The sequence below is a fragment of the Ostrea edulis genome, chromosome 4 (assembly GCF_947568905.1).
Source record: "Ostrea edulis chromosome 4, xbOstEdul1.1, whole genome shotgun sequence".
NCBI lineage: Eukaryota > Metazoa > Mollusca > Bivalvia > Ostreida > Ostreidae > Ostrea > Ostrea edulis.
The window spans coordinates 24,404,761-24,424,896 of NC_079167.1; the positions used below are offsets into that span (position 1 = coordinate 24,404,761).

Below are 20,136 nucleotides of genomic sequence, written 5' to 3' on the forward strand. Positions count from 1 at the left end.
GCTTACGGCCATTGAGCAGTGTGGGTTCTTTAGCATGCCACACCTACTGTGACACGGGACATCCGTTTTTAAGGTCATTTCCGAATACCCGTGACATGCACACCTGATGCCGAGCATTTGGCAATGGAAATATCACTACCTGTTTTAACGACTTAGATTTGTCGTGGCCGGGATTCGAACCCGGCAGCGAAAGGCGAACACTCTAACATCTAAACTAACGCGGTGGTAATATAAAAGAGAGAGTTGGGCAAACAAGGACCCCTGGATATACCAGAGGTGGGGTCAGGTGCCTAGAAGGAGTAAGCATCTTCTGTCGACCGGTCACACCCGCCGTGAGTTCATTAGATATGCAATGAATACCTGAGAGATATTTAGGGGGACCCCTCAGTTCTATTTAAAGGTCAAGTGATAAACTTACATGTATGCACATTATGCAAACGATATCAAATATCACGAAGGTACTATTCTGCAATATTAACAACATTGGTTTGAGATGGTACAGGAAAGGCTTTACAACATCATCTTCTTTACAACTTTAAATCGGTAAGATGACAAGAGAGGTTGTGAAGGGGCGTGTCAAAGGGGCGTGTCCTGGTTATCTAAATAAATAAATCAAATTGGATTCATTAATAAAATTATGGACTACTGATTCCATATTATAGGGAAAGATACGTTTATCATGTCCTACACACTGCTGTATGTTGAATTACCATGGGAATGTAATACTTAATTAGAACCAATCTTCTTCCCAAAAGGTTGCTTCAATTGTACAATGGTGATTTAATGTCTGTAAGCAAGAAACAAACAGCACGAGATGTAACTGTAGAATCCAAGAACTGCAACATCAATAAAACGATTTCTTTTCTTCCTATTCTTCTGTTTCAATGTCTTCCAGACTAGTAATCACACACTCTAATAAAAGTGCATTAACATCTTTAGTTGCAATTATATCATGTGAGGGCATTCTGAATGTCAACCTTGCTCTAAGTGGGTCCACAAAGTCTAGATATTCAATTTTTTCTCGTGTACAGAAGCCATTTTCTAGATTCACGAAATGAATCACAATCTTAATTTGTAGTCGAAACACATGCGTCAATTCTGCAGACAGATTTATTATAAATTTCTTGAAGAACGTTAACATGTCATGAATTGGGATGAAACAAATACTGGAAAAAAACACCTTTAGTTATAACAGTTAGTATTAAAAATAGGCATCTTTAAAGTCCAAACATTCGTAATTTGCTCACTTCTTCAATAGTATTAACACACAATCTACATTGTACACTGCTTAGAAATCATCGTATTTTGTCTTTGAATTTCTTATACTGGTGTCAAGTGTTCTGTGTAGGTGTGGGTTTTAAAAAGGAATTTTAAGATGACGAACACAATTCCTATTTCCCTCTACAAAAATGAGTAGATCCGATGAACCATGGGAATTGACTCTTGAGGATATAGTTACTCTTGATTAGTAGTGTGACTTGTTTTTTGAAAAATATATCATGCACATGATTTATTTACATTTTGTAACAACTATTAGTGTAGCATAATCTAATTAGTTAGCAATGAATTTTAGGAAACATAGAGTATGCGCGATTCAGGTCTGGAAGATACAAGTAAACTCTAGTATTACCATCCCACCCCCAAATGCATAGTATTATAATTGTTTCTACATGAAAATGACAAGCCATGAATTGTAGCCACTCTGTTTCGAATTATAATACTTCGTTTGGGAGATAGTCAAAATATTCTTTAGATAAAAATCCAATAAGGAATTTTATAGATTGTATGCAGTCTCATGGACAGATCCAGAAAAGCTGCGATCCAAGTATGTATCATTTCCGCCCAAAACATGGAGGTTAAAGACACAAAAAATGACGAAAAGAACCCGACCATATTTGTTCAACATTTTCAACTAAAGGAGGTTCTGGTAGTGCAACCCTCTAGATCCGCCACTGATGTCTATTTCATAACAGTGTATGGAGCGCGATATTTGACATGACAAATGGTTTGGTTTGTTTGTATATGGAGCGCGATATTTGACACGACAAATGGTTTGGTTTGTTTGTGTATGGAGCGTGATATTTGACACGACAAATGGTTTGGTTTGTTTGTGTATGTAGCGCGTTGTTTGACACGACAAATGGTTTGGTTTGTTTGTTGTTTTACGTTCCACTTGTAGAAAAAGTAATCAACTTTAGGTGAAGTGACACAAACATAACATATGCATGGCGCTTACGGCCCTAGCAGTCGTTTCAACGCCTACCATGAAAAAGAAATTCCGTTTTTAAGGTCATGTGGGAAAGACCTATGAATTTGACTTTTAATACCGGTTCTTGGCAAAAGAACAGTCACCACCTATGTTAAACATCTTGGGTTTGACGCGGCGCCGTGGTCGATGCCTCCCGGTTGCGATGCCAGTGACCTAACCACCCGGTAATTTACAAAATGATATGAAAACGTTGAAGTAGTGAACATTGATAGAAAAACTGGCTACTTTACTCGAGCCTTTGTAGATCCGATGGCTGTTTGGGAATTACTGAGATACTTACCGTTACTCCTTTACTATACCGGTATGACAGTGAGTGAAGAAAATTAGCATATTTGTACAGCACTATAATAAAAGGATATAAGAAAAAGGTGAAAATAACGAGCACTGATAAATCTCATAAATCCTATAAAGATTACAAAATTAAGAATAGGGCAAACACGAACTCCAAGAAATACCAGAGGTAGGATCAAGTGCCTAGGAGGAGTAAACATTTCCCGTTGACCGCCGCCGTGAACACTATATTTTGATCAAGTCAACGGAGTAATCTGTACTAAAACTCAGTATGCAACTAACAATTGGTATGAAACACGTCAGACAGCATTCGACATAATGACAGGTTGTATTTGCAAATAAGATTTTAAAACGAACATATCATTTACGAAATTCTGACTTGAAACCTAGAATTCAACATGTTTGACAGTAGCCTGTCTCGGTTTAAAGATTAACGTATGGTTATGCTCTCGATCGTCTAATCGGTTGTAAGACACACATAATTATGCAGGTGATATAGAAATATTGCTACATGATGTTAACGATGGGGAAGTTGAAGTTGGGATGACTTCGTCATACAGTGGAGTCGTTAGTTTGTCATTAACGTTTATGTTCAGGAAATCATCCAGGTGAAAAAGACTGTGTGATGTATTGCATTTTGAATTCACTGGGATATTTCAAATCGATATGTGAACGAAAATGAATAGCATATGTATTCATAGATAGAATGTCGTCGTTGTATCTACATGTAAATATCGAGTTGAAGGTACAACAAAGGGTTTCTTCTCTTCATGTAAAATCTTTTGAATACATTCTGATTCATAAGAATACAAAAGCAGACCATCTAATATAGGAGGATAATTTGTGCCCATGAAAATTTTTAACACTGTTGGCAGACTTGGTACCACAAAGAGGGTACATATTGTCAATGTGGAATTGAAGCATCTTTTTATATGAACTTTACAGCGCTTGTGCCTAGAATTAGAAAGGCGTTTAACAAATATGACTGATCACAAGATATAAATGTTTTAGAGTTCTATTTTTATTACTGTTTATGACATGTCAAAAAGTCTAGTGTTTCATTTATCGTGAGGGATGGTTGTGTAAAGTGTTGAAAGGTCATACGTTCTGATGTTGTAGAATTCGGAAACGTTCAATTTTACTATTCGTTTTTTGGAATTTTGAAAATCCACATTTGGTTTACACCACATCTCGCACGCGTTGTGGAACAATACATCTGAAGTTTCTCCTTCACAGCAATTAATACTTGTGTGAAAAATAAAGATAGGGGCTTGGCAGAACATTTACTGGATCCTGCAATGCTGTATTGTTTGTAAGGGGTTTGTGAAGTTTTGGAATGCAGTATAGGCACGGAAACTCTTATTCGTCCCATTGACTGGGATATCAAATTTATTCAAAACCGAAACGAGATTTTGATGAATGATGTCCTTTGAAAGGGAATTGTAAGTATATGGTAGATGACCAAATATATAAGTAAAGGCAAGGTCTTCTAAAATACAGTTACAAGCGAAGACAGTGTTGTTATAAGCTTTGTCACAGGAACCAATACGTATTCCTCATGTAACCTATTTAATTCTTTCGTCACTTTTAGTTAACTCGGATCTTCATTTGTGGTCGATGGACACCCCCGGTTCTCCCTCGGTATAATCAGGGAAATAGGTCATCTTAAATTATTAGCAGACATTTTTTTGTCAGAAAATGTATGTTTGATAGTGTTTGAGAAACCATCTGTGTATTTTCCGTAAATGCGTTTGGCCGCTGTGTTATTTCTCTCAATTTTGGCATTTTGTACCTTCAGGTGCTGTAAAGAGGAGATATAAATCCCATAATTCCCCAAAATGTAACCCGGTTATATTTAATGAATTTGTTCTATGTTTTAGGATAAAATTTTGAAAATATCAACTTAGATAAAATTTTGGAAAATTCAATGGTTGGTTTTTACATGTAAGGGGCAACCTTGAGTTAAGTATTGTATTGTATTGCAAGAAACCACAATTACAATAACGAACAAGAGGCCCAAGGGCCTTATCGGTCACATGGGCACTAGTGAAAAGTATCTAAAAACTCGGGGACAAATGATCCATTATAACGTTTAACAAGAGGCCCATGGGCCTAGAATCGCTCTTCTGATACATTGTAGAACAGACAAAAATTCTCACTAACCAAGATTCATCAATTAACAAAGTTTGATGATGTTAAGTCAAATAGTACCTGAAAATTTAAATGTAACTGTCCAAAAGTAGGTCACGGTGACCTACTTTTGGTCGACACACTGAAGACTCAAGATGCATCAACTGACAAGTCAAATAGTATTCAAATATAGCCGTCAAATTCCAAAAGAAGGCGACAGTGACCTACTTTTTGGTCGACACACTCCAAAGACTCAAGATGCATCAACTGACAAAGTTTGATAATTGAAGTCAAATAGTATCTGAAATATTCAGATATAAACGTCAAATTCCAAAAGTAGGTCACAGTGACCTACTTTTTAGTCGACACACTCTGAAGACTCAAGACCCATCAACTGACAAAGTTTGATGATTGTAAGTCAAATAGTATCTGAAATATTCAAATATAGCCGTCAAAATCCAAAAAATAGGTCACGGTGACCTACTTGTTAGTCAACACACTCTGAAGACTCAACATACATCCACTGACAAAGTTTGATAATTGTAAGTCAAATAGTATCTGAAATATTAAAATATAGCCGTCAAATTCCAAAAGTAGGTCATGGTGACCTACTTTTTAGTCAACAAACTATGAAGACTCAAGATGCATCAACTGACAAAGTTTAATGACCCTAGCTTTCATAGTGTCCAAAATATGCATATAAAATTGAAAATGTGAAATTTGAATATCTGCAAAATTCAAAAAGTAGGTCACTGTGACCTACTTTAAAAAATGTTTCGAGGCCTCTAGACGCATCAACTTACAAGGTTTGATGATTCTAAACCTCTTGGTATCTGAAATAACAACCTAAAATGTATTCATAAATGATTAGCCATAAAATTCAGAAAGTAGGTCATGGTGACATACTTTTTACATGACGCACTTTACGATCCCATGATCCATCAACTGACAACTTTTGATGATCATAGGCTCAAAAGTGTTTTAGATATGCATCAAAATCCATTTAATAATAATTACCTGCGAAATTCCAAAATTAGGTCACCATGACCTACTTTTGAGACAACATGATATTAGGTCCTAAGATGCATCAACTGACAAAATTTGAGGATCCTAGTCCTTATACTAAGCAAAATATCAAAGTTTTAACAAAACAAAATTTAAGGTCAACTTTGAAGTGACCTTGAGACCACATCCTTTGCCCCAGGGTGATACCTTGAACAAGTTTTTATCTACAACCTATCCTCATCCTTATGCATAAGTTTGGTGATAATTTGCCCAAGGATACTCTGTAACAAATTTGACAAAAAATGGCTAAGGGGTTCTTGAGATATAGCCCTTTTTCCAAAACGTTGACGCACACCAGACATATGGCCATATGATTAGCTCTTTAAGCCTTCGGCTCAGAAGAGCTAAAAATCATGTTATTATTACTATACAAGGGCAGATCACTCTAAGTACAAAAAGTACACAAACACATTCCATTTATTAAATCAAATAGCAAACCTTATCATAACAATCAAATGAACAGACAATTTCCAAATGGAGTAACGGAAGATGATGATGCCATCATGATGGTTGCACTGGATAAACCCAGGGTACAGCGATTATCACGAATACCAACCTAACAGTGTAAATATAACCGCTAAAGCAGTGGACGAGCATTGATCTCCGGCATCGAAGATCCCAAGCTATGATCAGATCACCAAATTTTGGATTAGAAGAGTTTCCAAGTTTATCTGTTTACCCCGTTTCTCAGAGATTGCGCCTGGTTATTATTAGTACTATTTCACGTATTCCGGGACTAATCCTCCCTTACTTTGTATAGAGGTGGAGTGGGCACCAAGACTTTGAGTGACCCCAGTCTAGAACTACACACTTTTGATAATTCATAAATGTGTAAAATTTCCTCTCTACCCTGTCTCAGAAGGCAAATTGGGGGGTTATAGACCAGACAAGTTGAAAACTTCCGTAATATATGTCTCGGATCATATGATTCACTGAAGAGTTATGCCTGTGTCCGCTGAATGGGAAGCTGCCCATAATCCCTCTAGCTATAAGCGTCTTTGAAACCTGCTTCTGAAAAATAAAATTCTCATTAAAATACAGATCATTGTCTATTCGAATGTCTTGCTATACGATCCCTTTCAATGTTTTACTTTTTTGTATTGCAAGACAATAAAACATTGATTGAATATGTAAAACAGTTAAAGTGCAACACATTTTCGCTGAATATAAACCATTGACAAAATCTTTTGTTGCGTAGGATGCGACGGATATTTATACACAATGTGTGATCGGATGCTTTTATATCAATCAGAAAAGGAAGTAGCGAAATTGCCCTAGATAAGTCGCACCAAAGAAATGTCGGGATATTCAGTAAAGTTAAGGCTGTTAGACTTAACGTTGTTAACAAAAAGATATGATTTCCGTCATCTGATAGATGTATTCCATCACACCAGAACAAATTGATGTTGTAGACGGAAAAGTTGTCGTGCAAAATAAACCTCCCCTTTTTTCTGAAACAACTGTTTTGACCTGCTTATTGATTTTCTTACGTTTGTTGGTCAATCTAGTAGCCAATCTTTAATGGGTGCGCCATGTCAACATAAACGTGGAAGAAATGAGAACCAGAGTAATCTAGAATTTAGTAGGAGTGCGTTGTATCTAAGCTAGCAATTTCCTCGACAAGCGTTTTGCTCGTAAGGCCTTCTGTGACAAGATAATTTGTGCCTACATGTAGATAAATTAGTGTAACTTTAGATGGGGAATACTATTTTTAAGAAGTTGCACTATCCCTGGGTCTAATTAGTGTAACTGCATCATTCTTCCACTAGAGGAAAATTATCAACATGGCAAACTCTCCGACCCAATATTAAAGGTATAGAGGGTTCGTGTTAGTCCAACTCTTTATTTTGTATTCCTTGTGGGAGTTATGAGATTGACCACTGTTCGTTATCCACGCCTTTTATTGATGCATAATAGTGCTCATAGTTAAGCTGACCCCAAGAAGAGTGAGGGTTGACTACATTGAGAAGACGAAATTCATCTCTTGATTCTATATTCATTATAGGAGTTATGAGATTGATCATTGTCCATTATCTTCACCTTTTCAACTTAAACTCCTAGGAGATATATTTTGATAATTCCTGTGACTTTGACCAAACACATGTACCATCGATAACTCTGGATATGACCTTATGCATCTATGTAATTAACCACTTCCCTGGAAGGTTTGAGAGGAGAGATATACCAATAATCTGCCCCTCCCTATATCTTGTTTTTGAGTTTCTGGGGCACTTGCGAACTTAAAGGGTCAAACATACTTGTGGTGACACGTGGTTGATATTCTTAGATGTTAAAATTTGAATAATTGAAATTAGTTTGGTGGGGGGCTAAGGGATGGGGATTGTAGACTCACCGTTTTCAGAAAAATTAAGGATCTGAACTACCGTTGTCTGGGGACCCTGGATCCTCTACTACATCCTCCATATTGGGGTTGACCACGTTGATGATGTCCTTGAATGCTGAATACTTGGATTAGATTGAGTATGGTCCAATTCTGCACCATCAACCCGATGACATTCACACCCTTGCCCTCTGCATGGAGAAACAAAACTTCTTTCCCACTGCTTCCGATCTACCGTTAATACTTTCGTACGAACAGACGGCATCATGACTATGAGATGGCCCGTTGATCATTGATGTAGCGATTTTTAAAATATCTTTTTATTTTATTTTATTGATCGTCTGCTATATATATATATATGATCGTCTGCTACATATATATGATCGTCTGCTTTTTATATATATATATATGATCGTCTGCTTTAGCATTGATCGGAAAAGAACTCTGTAGTGTGAATGTTTCTAGAAAGGAATAAGTTTCTGGCTTAATGGGGCAAATGAGAACTAATAGTATACGAAATCATTTAAAGTGGCGAGTTTTCGGGTCGCATGGGGCTTTAATGAATAATTGAAGGTACCTTTAGAAAATGTATTGTAAGGAAATATGTTAGGATTTTTTATACATTAAATGTTTGAAACGGCGATGCAAGAATACAGCATTATAAGACCTCAACCGTGGGCATTTGTTCTGCGCCGTCAATCGAATGTTTTTTTATAAGGGGTGGATCTTTAGCTCTGTGTCTGTCCCATTATTTTTCCAGAGAGCTATAGATCTACAGCTTGGTAGAGGGTTTAATGTTCATTATAATCATGCCAACAGTTTGACTGCTTGATGTCCAGAAGTAAAGAAAATTATCTAAGCTACATGTATAATGCATGTGTGACTGACTTATGTATGACCAATTTAGCTACACCCTGGCACATGAACCAGGAATCTAGAGATCATGAATTTTACAATTTTGGTAAAGAGATCGTTGCTTAAATCCAGGAGTAAAGAAGATGTTTGAAAGTTATATATATATTTTTTAGGTTTCTGTCACAACGCTCAGAGCCCAGGTAGACAGGGTCCATCAAATTCACAAATTTTGTTCCCCTTTACCCAAAGATGTTATATACCAAAATTGGTTGAAATTGGCTCTGCCGTTCCAGAGAAGAAGCTGAAAATGTTCAAAAGTTTACGAAGAATGACAACGGACGAAAATGAATAGAAATAGGTCACCTGAATGACCCATGTCAGGACCTAAAAAGGGAAAATTGTTATTAAAAATAGAGAAATTACGCAAAAATGTTTTTTGCAATTATTTTGAGATCAATATTGATAACAATTCGATAACAAACAACCTGAATCAAATTACACTGTAACCAAGCTTGATTACTACCACACCACGTGTATAAACAAGTTTGATTACTACCACACCACGTGTATAAACAAGTTTGATTACTACCACACCACGTGTATAAACAAGCTTGATTACTACCACACCACGTGTATAAACAAGCTTGATTACTACCACACCACGTGTATAAACAAGCTTGATTACTACCACACCACGTGTATAAACAAGCTTGATTACTACCACACCACGTGTATAAACAAGCTTGATTACTACCACACAACGTGTATAAACAAGCTTGATTACTACCACACCACGTGTATAAACAAGCTTGATTACTACCACACCACGTGTATAAACAAGTTTGATTACTACCACACCACGTGTACAAACAAGCTTGATTACTACCACACCATGTGTATAAACAAGCTTGATTACTACCACATCACATGTATAAAGAAGCTTGATTACTACCACACCACGTGTATAAACAAGCTTGATTACTACCACACCACGTGTATAAACAAGCTTGATTACTACCACACCACGTGTATAAAGAAGCTTGATTACTACCACACCACGTGTATAAACAAGCTTGATTACTACCACACCACGTGTATAAACAAGTTTGATTACTACCACATCACGTGTATAAAGAAGCTTGATTACTACCACACCACGTGTATAAACAAGCTTGATTACTACCACACCACGTGTATAAACAATTTTGATAACAGCAACAATACACAAACGCTTGATTTAAACTACACTGCAAATGTAAAGATTGATAACAGATGTTTGATTAAAATCACTACAAAAAGTTTAGTTATATTTACATTTTAAACCATTGTGATTTTATTTACACTACAAACAAACTTGTTCACTAAAATATTGATCTTTCAAATATGATTACAACGACACCAACAAACCTAAAGAGGTGATTACAATCACACCAACAAACTTTTATTACATTACATTGCCAAAGTACAATGACATTAACAACTTTTATTGCATTACAACAATGATTACTATTAATCTTGATTACAATGGTTCACTGCAAACAATGACTACACCAAGAAGATTAATTACATCATAAGCTACACCAACGAGTTTAATTACATCATAAGCTACATAAACGAGCTCAATTACATCATAAGCTACACAAAGGAGCTTAATTACATCATAAGCTACATAAACGAGCTCAATTAATCATAAGCTACACACACATGAGCTTAATTACATCATAAGCTACACCAATGAGTTTAATTACATCATAAGCTACACAAACGAGCTTAATTACATCATAAGCTATACAAAAGAGCTTAATTACATCATAAGCTACACAAACGAGCTTAATTACATCACAAGCTACACAAATGATTTTAATTACATCACAAGCTATACACAGATGAGCTTAATTACATCATAAGCTACATCAACGAGCTTAATTACATCATAAGCTACACAAACAAGCTCATTAACATTCTCATTGTGATATAATTACATCATAAGCTAAACAAACGATTTTAATTAAATCATAAGCTACATAAACAAGCTCATTAACATTCTCACTGTGATCGAATTACATCATAAGCTACACAAACGAGCTTCATTACATCATAAGCTACACAAACGAGCTTCATTACATCATATGCTACACAAACGAGTATAATTACATCATATGCTACACAAACGAGTTTAATTACATCATAAGCTACACCAATGAGTTTAATTACATCATAAGCTACACCAATGATTTTAATTACATCATATGCTACACAAACGAGTTTAATTACATGATATGCTACACAAACGAGTTTAATTACATCATATGCTACACAAACGAGTTTAATTACATCATAAGCTACACAAACGAGTTTAATAATATCATAAGCTACACAAACGAGTTTAATTACATCATAAGCTACACCAATGAGTTTAATTACATCATAAGCTACACCAATGAGTTTAATTACATCACAAATTACACAAACGAGCTCAATAACAATCTCATTGTGATCTAGTTACATGTACACCATAAGATACACAAACGAGCTCAATAACAATCTCATTGCGATTTTACAACTACAAGTTCTAATTACATTTAGACAAAGTGCAAGTTTAGTTACAACAAACTACAAACAAGCTCTGCTCGTGTTGAAGTATACGGAATTCTTCAAACAAGATCTAAAATGTTATATACCATGTTAACTACTGAGCAATCGACAAGAAAGATCGTAATGCTTTTATGCTGCTGTACTCCCGCATTGCCATCAAGTATCCCCAAATGAAACACAATCCAGAGAAAATCAAGTTATCTTTGTTCAGAACAATATTTTATGTCTTAAAAAGAATGATTGTCTGTAATGATGATAGTGTGAAAACATGCCTTCAGGTTTTGAATTCTAGCGATTCGGTACAAATCTAAATAAAGAGGAATGATAAAGGCTGAACTAAAAGGAATGATAAAGGCTGAACACCATCAATATTTTATACTGCTGAAATTTTTAGCTTATTTGATCTGACTAAATACGCTGCAGATGGTTATCTGATTATAATATATCCATGTCAGTACTTAGTCTGAGGATTAGTAACATTTTCATTAAGTAACAATATATCTGGAGTACATACATCTATTGCATGACTGTATGGACATCCATTAAAATCACAAATGATATGGTATCTGCAAATATTGATATTTCTCTTGGAAAGCATCTTTCAATGGATTTTTAACAACAAATAGTAACATGATTTTCTATTCATCCTCTCAGTGTTTCAAACTGGAACACTTAATCTTCTGATCAATTTTGGTCTAAACGCCCATTATCTAACTGCATTTTTATTCTAGCAATTATTTCACAATTTTATGCAAATAGTGTATCTTTAAGGATTTGTCTTTTCTATTGATTTCCTCTTATTAGACAGCATTCGTGTCATATCCGGGCTTTTATCTTTACAACAATTTGTTTAAGTCATATAACAAAAGAACACGGCAGTGAGGCGTAAAACTGAAATTAATGTCATCAAGCAATCTACTAGGTTCTGTAAATCAATTATGCCGCTACTTATAAACGGATAACAGTTCCATGAAAATTCAACTTATACGACATTTTATATGTTTACAAAGAAGATCAGTTCATTTTCTTCTTTTTCTTAATACTCCTCAATATAATGATTATGTTAGCAAGTTAAAGTTACACACGTATTTTTCCCGTGCATTTTGGAATGTTAAAAGAAGACACACATGCATTTGACCCTATTATACATCCATATGCATGGTATGTCTAAGAGTTTACCCAACTCTTAATTTTGTATTCCTTATAGGAGTTATGAGATTGATCAATGTTCGTTATCTTCACCTTTTCATTTGCAATACGATAAAAACTTACTTCTCAGGTCTTCCACGTTTAGTACGTCGTCCTTGGTGGCGTCCAGTTTGTCGAAAGCTTCGTTGATGACCCCTTTCCTACTGCTCTTCAAAGGCGGCTCCAAAGCCTTCATAAACTCCAAAAAATCAATGCCCCCGTTGTTATCTTTATCCAAGGCCTTAAACAGCCGCCTTAAATATCCTTCCGACATCCGTATTCCATAAGACTCGATGCCTACTTTCAGTTCCTCAAAAACAATTCTTTTTGAGAAGTCGATGTCCAGACTTTTGAACGCCAGAGCTAAACCCCTCATGCCACCATAGCCTTTCCTCAAAACTTGGTCTCTCAAAGCTTCAATCAACGTTACAGTTGTCTCATCCATTGTTAAACCGGGTGTGATATCTGCTTAACACGTTTTAGTAATGGAATTTTCTGCAAATTGCATCTCTTGAAAACTATAGATGTAAACAGTGACAATAAGTGCTCTTCATTTACCAGCGTACCGATGTTATCCAGACGATGACACAATTCCTGTCTCTAGATAAAATGTAAATTATTAATCTCGTACTATTGAAATATAGCTCATTGAATATTCCTCAGAGATCCCAAATTCCTCTTTTCACCCTGCTGTAGTGAAAATTAATTATCCGGATAGATGGCTTATTGCCACTACAATATTTCTAGTCCGTTGTAGCATCAGTATCATCTGACTTGTGTTCATGAAATAAAAAGGGCAGAGTCTTTAGCGTGAGGGGAGAGACACGTTTGATGCGAAGAAATCAATGTCTTTAAAATATGTCTAAGCTTAACCGCTTTTTGAGTGTTTCAAGGCGACCAAGATGTTCTCAAGTGGGTACACTATATGGGAAACGAAAACAAAGAAGGTCTTTTCAGCATTGTAGCGAGTCAATCTCCGAACGCAGAACCTTAAAATCACGGAATTGTCGATTCTAGGTTTAGAATTTTACCATGGAATTTTAAGATTTTGTTTTGTTCATCATGCACAAGAAGCAATAGAAGTCAAAATGCATTTACTTACCACCACTATGCTAATTAAAATACTAGGAAACTCATTAGCTGTAATGTATTGCGGCGCTGAGGAAGAACTCTTAAATAAGAGTTAAAACGTCGGGATTCGTTCTGGTGAATATTACTCCCAGGTAACAATAAACAGGAAAATTCCAGTAGCTATATACTAGTATACACGAATACCACCCAATACCCATCTTCGCTAGCCAAGGGTTTACGATCCGCTCCACCTCTCTTGTAGAGGAGCGGATCGTATAAGATGCTCAATACCATTTTTTATTAAGTTTCAAAATATGAGTTGAAGGAAAAGTATAATGTATTATAAAAGGTACGAACAAAAACAACTGGTTTATATAAATATTTTTTTTAAATCTTTCATTTATCACAGGGTACCACTTTGGAAAAATTACTATGTTACAATGAGTATAAACCACATAACACCAGAAAACGTTAATTGGTTTTTGTTGGTTGTAGTTAGATACCCCATATTTCTTGTGTAATTCCTCTTGTATGTCAGCAGGTTTTTCTGTAGATTTCTCAAATTCCACCTCTGATACTCGCATTACATTTTTTACTCTCCCTGAGAAACATTTAAACAGTTTGAAATCTACATCCACACAGGGATACCTGCAGAAGTAATTAGTCATAATGCGTCGATGCTATATCTTAGACTTATGGACGTTACAAGTGCTCGGTGGGAATTTTGCTCTCAACACATTTTCGGATAACACTGACAAAGGTCAAGTGGCAAGTTCGATCCTTAAATGCTTTCATAAAACAAAGTCCTTGTAGACCAAACGCAAGACAGTCGCTCACATAGTGAGTAATCCTGTGGGCGGTAGTGTCACTTCCGTCAGAAGGTTTTCACTTCCTACACGATTTTCAATTATTATTTTTTATTAGATTGAAAGAATCTAAACCATGTAGAAAATTCAAACATATTATGGAATTTTACAAACCCCTACAGAAATCTTCAAGCAACTAATTACCTATGAGGATCAATTTATTTCCGATAACATTTTAACAAAATCACGAATTTGTTTCGTTAATTTTTCTCTGACCTTTTTTTCTCTTAAGGGAAACAAGGCCTCCTACAGAAAAATTAAAAAACCCGTGGAAGTCTTAAAAATCGGATTGGAATTTGAAAATTCGTTAAGAATTTTAAAGGTCAATGAGAATGAATGTATTATCACACCCCCACCTCCGTCCCTTTTAATGATTTATTTCAGGAATTTTATTTTACTTGACTAGCATACCAGTATATATGTTGTATTATTTTATTGTATGCATCGTTTGGTATTGTGGCGCAGCCTTTTCCTTTGATGTGCGCCACGTTTTTGATATTATTAGCGATCAATATTTTTAAAGAAACATATTGGTTGGGATCCATTTGAGTAATGTACATGTTTATTTTTTTAAGGGTTGTTTGTATGAAGTTGTCCCAGCCAATTAATTTTGTATATTTTGGTTTATTACGTCAATTGTTTGATCATGTTAAATAATATGTTCACTTAATATGTTGTGTTATTTCATTACACTTCAATGACCATTCATAAACAAAAACTGAGCTACGGAATGCCAGAGTTTTTCCTTATATGGTTTTTTAAATCTCGAAATTGTTGAAGATATAAATGAATGTATTACCGGCTTTGAGAGATTCGCCCAAACAAATATGGCTTTTCTACTATGGGTGATAACCTTCCTTTTGGTCTACATGTAAATGTATTTTCCTTTCAGTGAATTTACCTCCCGTTTTATTAGCAAATTATTAAAAAAAATTCCCGAGAACGCTGGACTGATAACAGATAGAAATTTTCATTGGAATTTGAATTAAACATGTATTCAGCTATTTTTGGTTAAATATTCATATCTTTAAATGAAAATACGAAACTTCCGTACAATGATGTCCGCATCATATATACGTGTAATAAATTCTGATAGATGATGTTCCGTATCAGTTGTTAGACCGTTCTTTACATACTAATTTTGACTACGGATTACTCTGTTACCTGATCAAAATATAGGGCTCAAGTCGGGTGTGACCGGTCAGTAAGGAATGCTTACTCCTCCTAGGCATTTGATCCCATCTATCATATGTCCAGGGGTCCGTGTTTGCACTACACTTACTTTCATATTCTTAATAGGAATTGTGAGATTGATCACTGTTCGTTATATTCACTTTTTCATGTGCCGTATTAGATTGTATTTTTCGATGACTAAAAACCAGAGCGAAATTTTGTCTGTAAGAAAAAGTATATGAAATACTAATTTCTGACAAATTCGACAAATTATTGATTTGTACATGTATACACACATCAACACTTCGCACTAGTTACGTCTGTACGCCATCTAGCGGTGAAACAGCATTAGTGTTAGTGACTTCCTGATCTGTAGCTTTGCCATTTGTTATTTTTCCAGCAATTGCAGTCCCAGGGTTTGGTAACCCATAAACATGTATGAAAACTCAATAATTATATTTTAGCTATAATCCGCAGCTGTAACCTAGTTGCTTTTCACCGATTGACATATGGCTGACCCCGCAAAGGGACGTAATTCACAGCGACGTGTTGATACAATTCAATGCAAAGGGAAAAGGACGATTTTCTAGTGAATTAACTTTTGCAGTGGATGTGCCCGTTTGCACGGGAAGAATATCATGAAACATAAGTAACATGTAACAAATTTATTTTACTATAAATACCCGTATAAGCAGAATTTTGTCGAGTGTTTAATTTTGGCATTATTAGCGAGAGTGATGAGATAACTAAAATTGAATATCGCTAACAATTTATTTTATATCGGAGGTAATAGTTACCTTTCCTAGAATTATAATGTCGCTGGACAGAACGTTAATCTTCAAGCCCCACTGACACACATCCTTTCAATTTGTCAATGTGATTCATTAGCTGCGGTGCTGAAGTGAGCGTCATCAGATTATAATGTATCGGTTTCGCTATAATCCATGGATTAAAGACATGTATAGACATTCGTCTTAAATTCCCGTAGTGTGATGTGTCTGAGAAGAAATCGATGATTATGTTAGTGGGTTTTTCAACATTTGTCGAATAGAATGTATCATAATACGCATTTTAATATCAATCAATAGATAAGAAAGAAGTCAAATATTACCGGAAATAAGGAATACGGAGTATTATTGTAAAGGCAAACAAGTCTGTTTTTTTTTTAAAAAAAAAATGCTTAGGGAGTCAGTCAGTAAATCATTTTCTAATCAGACGAATGTGTAAAACTGTCACATTGTTACAAAGAAAAAAGGTTATTACCACAACGCATGTTTCTAAACCTTTTCATTTTTTCAGCAATATTAATTCTTTTCATGCCTAAAACTACTTTACATGTGTTTTTAATAAAATATTTTGCGTAGTTTTCGAGTTTGAAAGCACAGGCACTTGTTTCATACACGCCCCCTCCTTAATAATACCACAGGGTACCTAACTAGATTTCGGACACCTCTCGCTTCAAGTCTCATTTTACGATTAGTTCACTATTCATCCTCACTTTTGTGATATAAGTCGCTTTAATAGACATTGTCCTTGCTGGACCGTGGTATATCGTTTTCAACACCTTAAACGACTCAGACAGAATAGTAGTCCACATAGTGCACTCCTACAGCTGTCCTGACAACGCGGGTCAAATGGATAAGAATTATACTTATGGTACGCATTCTATTAACTGGGCCCTCTTTCTAACATTTGCTAGAAAATCCACTTTTTGCTTTAAAACAAAATTTAACACAAAACATATATTCCTTTGAATGACCGTTGCTACGAAAGCCCATAAGTGTAAACAAAATAAGTATTGAAAAAACTTATAGAAGGTAGAAAACGAAATTATTCTATAAAGACAATATTATCAAATTCTATAATCGTTATAACAATCTAGCTTGCAAATACAAACTATCATTGGATCAGGTGTTGTCTGACGAGTTTCGTACCGATTGTTGAGCCGTTCTTGGCACACTGATTTTAACTATGGATGACTCCGTTTGCCTGGTCGGAATGCGGGGCTCGCGGCGGGTGCTTGCTCCTCCTGGGCACCTGATCCCACCTCTGGTGTGTCCAGGGGTCCGTGTTTGCCCACCTCTCTATTTTGTATTGCTTGTGGGACTTATGGAGTTGGTCGCTGGTAGTTGTCTTCGTGATGATGGAATATTGCAACATGAATGAGAATTTGCTGATGGAGAAGCTGAGGTCATGTTTGTCATAAAGTTGACCTGTTAGTTTGCCGTTAGTAAGAAATCGGTGTCAGCCTTCAGGTCTCTTCTCCAGGAGTTCTTGGGTCTTCCATTTTTCTTTTCCCATGGGGATTCCATGACAGCGTCTGGCGAGTGATGATGGAGTGCTGATAAGGTGATGATGGAGTGCTGATAAGGTGATGATGGAGTGCTGATAAGGTGATGATAGGGTGATGATGGAGTGCTGATAAGGTGATGATGGAGTGATGATAAGGTGATGATTGAGTGCTGATAAGGTGATGATAGGGCGATGATGGAGTGCTGATAAGGTGATGATGGAGTGCTGATAAGGTGATGATGGAGTGCTGATAAGGTGATGATAGGGTGATGATGGAGTGCTGATAAGGTGCTGATGGGGTGATGATGGAGTGCTGATAAGGTGATGATGGAGTGCTGATAAGGTGATGATAGAGTGCTGATAAGGTGATGATGGAGTGCTGATAAGGTGATGATGGAGTGCTGATAAGGTGATGATAGAGTGCTGATAAGGTGATGATAGAGTGCTGATAAGGTGATAATGGGATGATGATGGAGTGCTGATAAGGTGATAATGGAGTGCTGATAAGGTGATGATAGAGTGCTGATAAGGTGATAATGGGATGATGATGGAGTGCTGATAAGGTGATAATGGAGTGCTGATAAGGTGATGATAGGGTGATGATGGAGTGCTGATAAGGTGATGGTGGATGTTTTTCTCAGCATGTCCTATGTATTTCCACCTTTCTCTCCTGATCTCCACTTCTGATGGTAGCTGGTTGCTTTTCTGCCATATATCTGTATTGTTAATGATAACTGGCCAGTGAATTCGGAGTGTCCGTAAACAAGTATTGGTGAATGTCTGGATTTTACGCATGGTTGTTTTTGTTTCCAGGTTTTCTGAGAACCGATTTAACATTTGAGTTAAACAAGTGCATTTTACTGTGTGTTGTGATTTGGTTAGATTTCTAGATGTTTTGAGGATTTTTGGAAGATGTTCTTGCCTCTCCAATACGGGTTTTCACATTCGTATCTTTCTTCTTGTTAATTGTACTACTTCCTCGTCCTCTGAAGCACTCGTTCCAAATTTCGCACGCTCCGACTTGGGTGTGTTGACTCTCGGTACTTGATGGACCCCAAGAGAGAAGGCGATATCACAAAAGAAGAGTAAGAATTTTACATAAGGATTTTAGAAAAAAGTCTTCTCACAAACAGCAAAGGTACTATTTGCCAAATTAATGTGCCAAGTATTCTCATGTGGTGAAAAATCATGGTTGTTCAATCCATGATCCCAAGGATCAGAGGGAGGACAACAAATGGGTTTGGGATTTTGTATGGGAATAGGGAGGGCCATTATTTCTACATCCTCTCCTAAAGAATTACAGAGGTATAATATGTTAGATTAATATGCAAGTTTCCTCACGTAATATAGAATCGAGTTTGTTCAAAACATGGCCCCTGGATGCGTAGCAAGACCATTGTGGATATAGTTCTACATAGCAACGTACGGTGAAATTGTTTCAGGAGGAATGCTACACCATAGAAATTTGATATGGATGAAATGTGCAGGATATGTACAACATTTTGAAATTGAAAACTTTCAAAGAATTTATTTTATTTAGTCCAAAAAAACCCAGTTTTAGTAGAAAGCAATCTGAAAAAATAATTGAAAACCCCTGCTGGACTCGAACGAGCGATCTACAGATCAGCATTTGACGCGCTGACCCAATGATATACTCAGCTAGGCAATGATATTTGAAACGAATAGACAAATAATGCTGAAATTTATATTTTCATTCATGTTTTAAAAGGAAGTAGGCCATTATGACGATGTAGAATACCCCCTTAAATATATCTTTTCAACAGAAAGAAGTTCGTTTAGTGTTATCCGGCTTAGTTATAGGTACATGTAAATAGCTACACAATTTCCTTTACGACTTTGAAAGTAGAAAACATCATCCGTAGAAGTGTATTTTTAAAACTCTATTCCTAGTATTTCAGTAACTACTGTAGATGAGACTTTGAAGAGTTAAGCTCAGGACATTTAAATATTAATGGTAATGAAGAAACATAAAAACTATA

General features: G+C 36.0%; 1 protein-coding gene across 2 annotated transcripts in view; it reads right to left on the minus strand.

Annotated features, from left to right (window-relative positions):
* Positions 1-20,136, minus strand: part of LOC125671608 (calcyphosin-like protein) — a 58,130-nt gene that overhangs the window by 11,818 nt on the left and 26,176 nt on the right. The window contains exons 1-2 of one of the 2 annotated variants that reach the window (XM_056162323.1): positions 16,642-16,755; positions 12,819-13,334 (exon numbers count right to left, since the gene is read on the minus strand). In XM_056162323.1, coding sequence (XP_056018298.1) covers positions 12,819-13,179 — 361 coding nt within the window. In that variant the 5' untranslated portion in view covers positions 13,180-13,334; positions 16,642-16,755. Of the gene's footprint in view, positions 1-12,818; positions 13,335-16,641; positions 16,756-20,136 lie in introns of those variants that run through there. The other variant, XM_048907438.2, reaches the window with a different exon arrangement.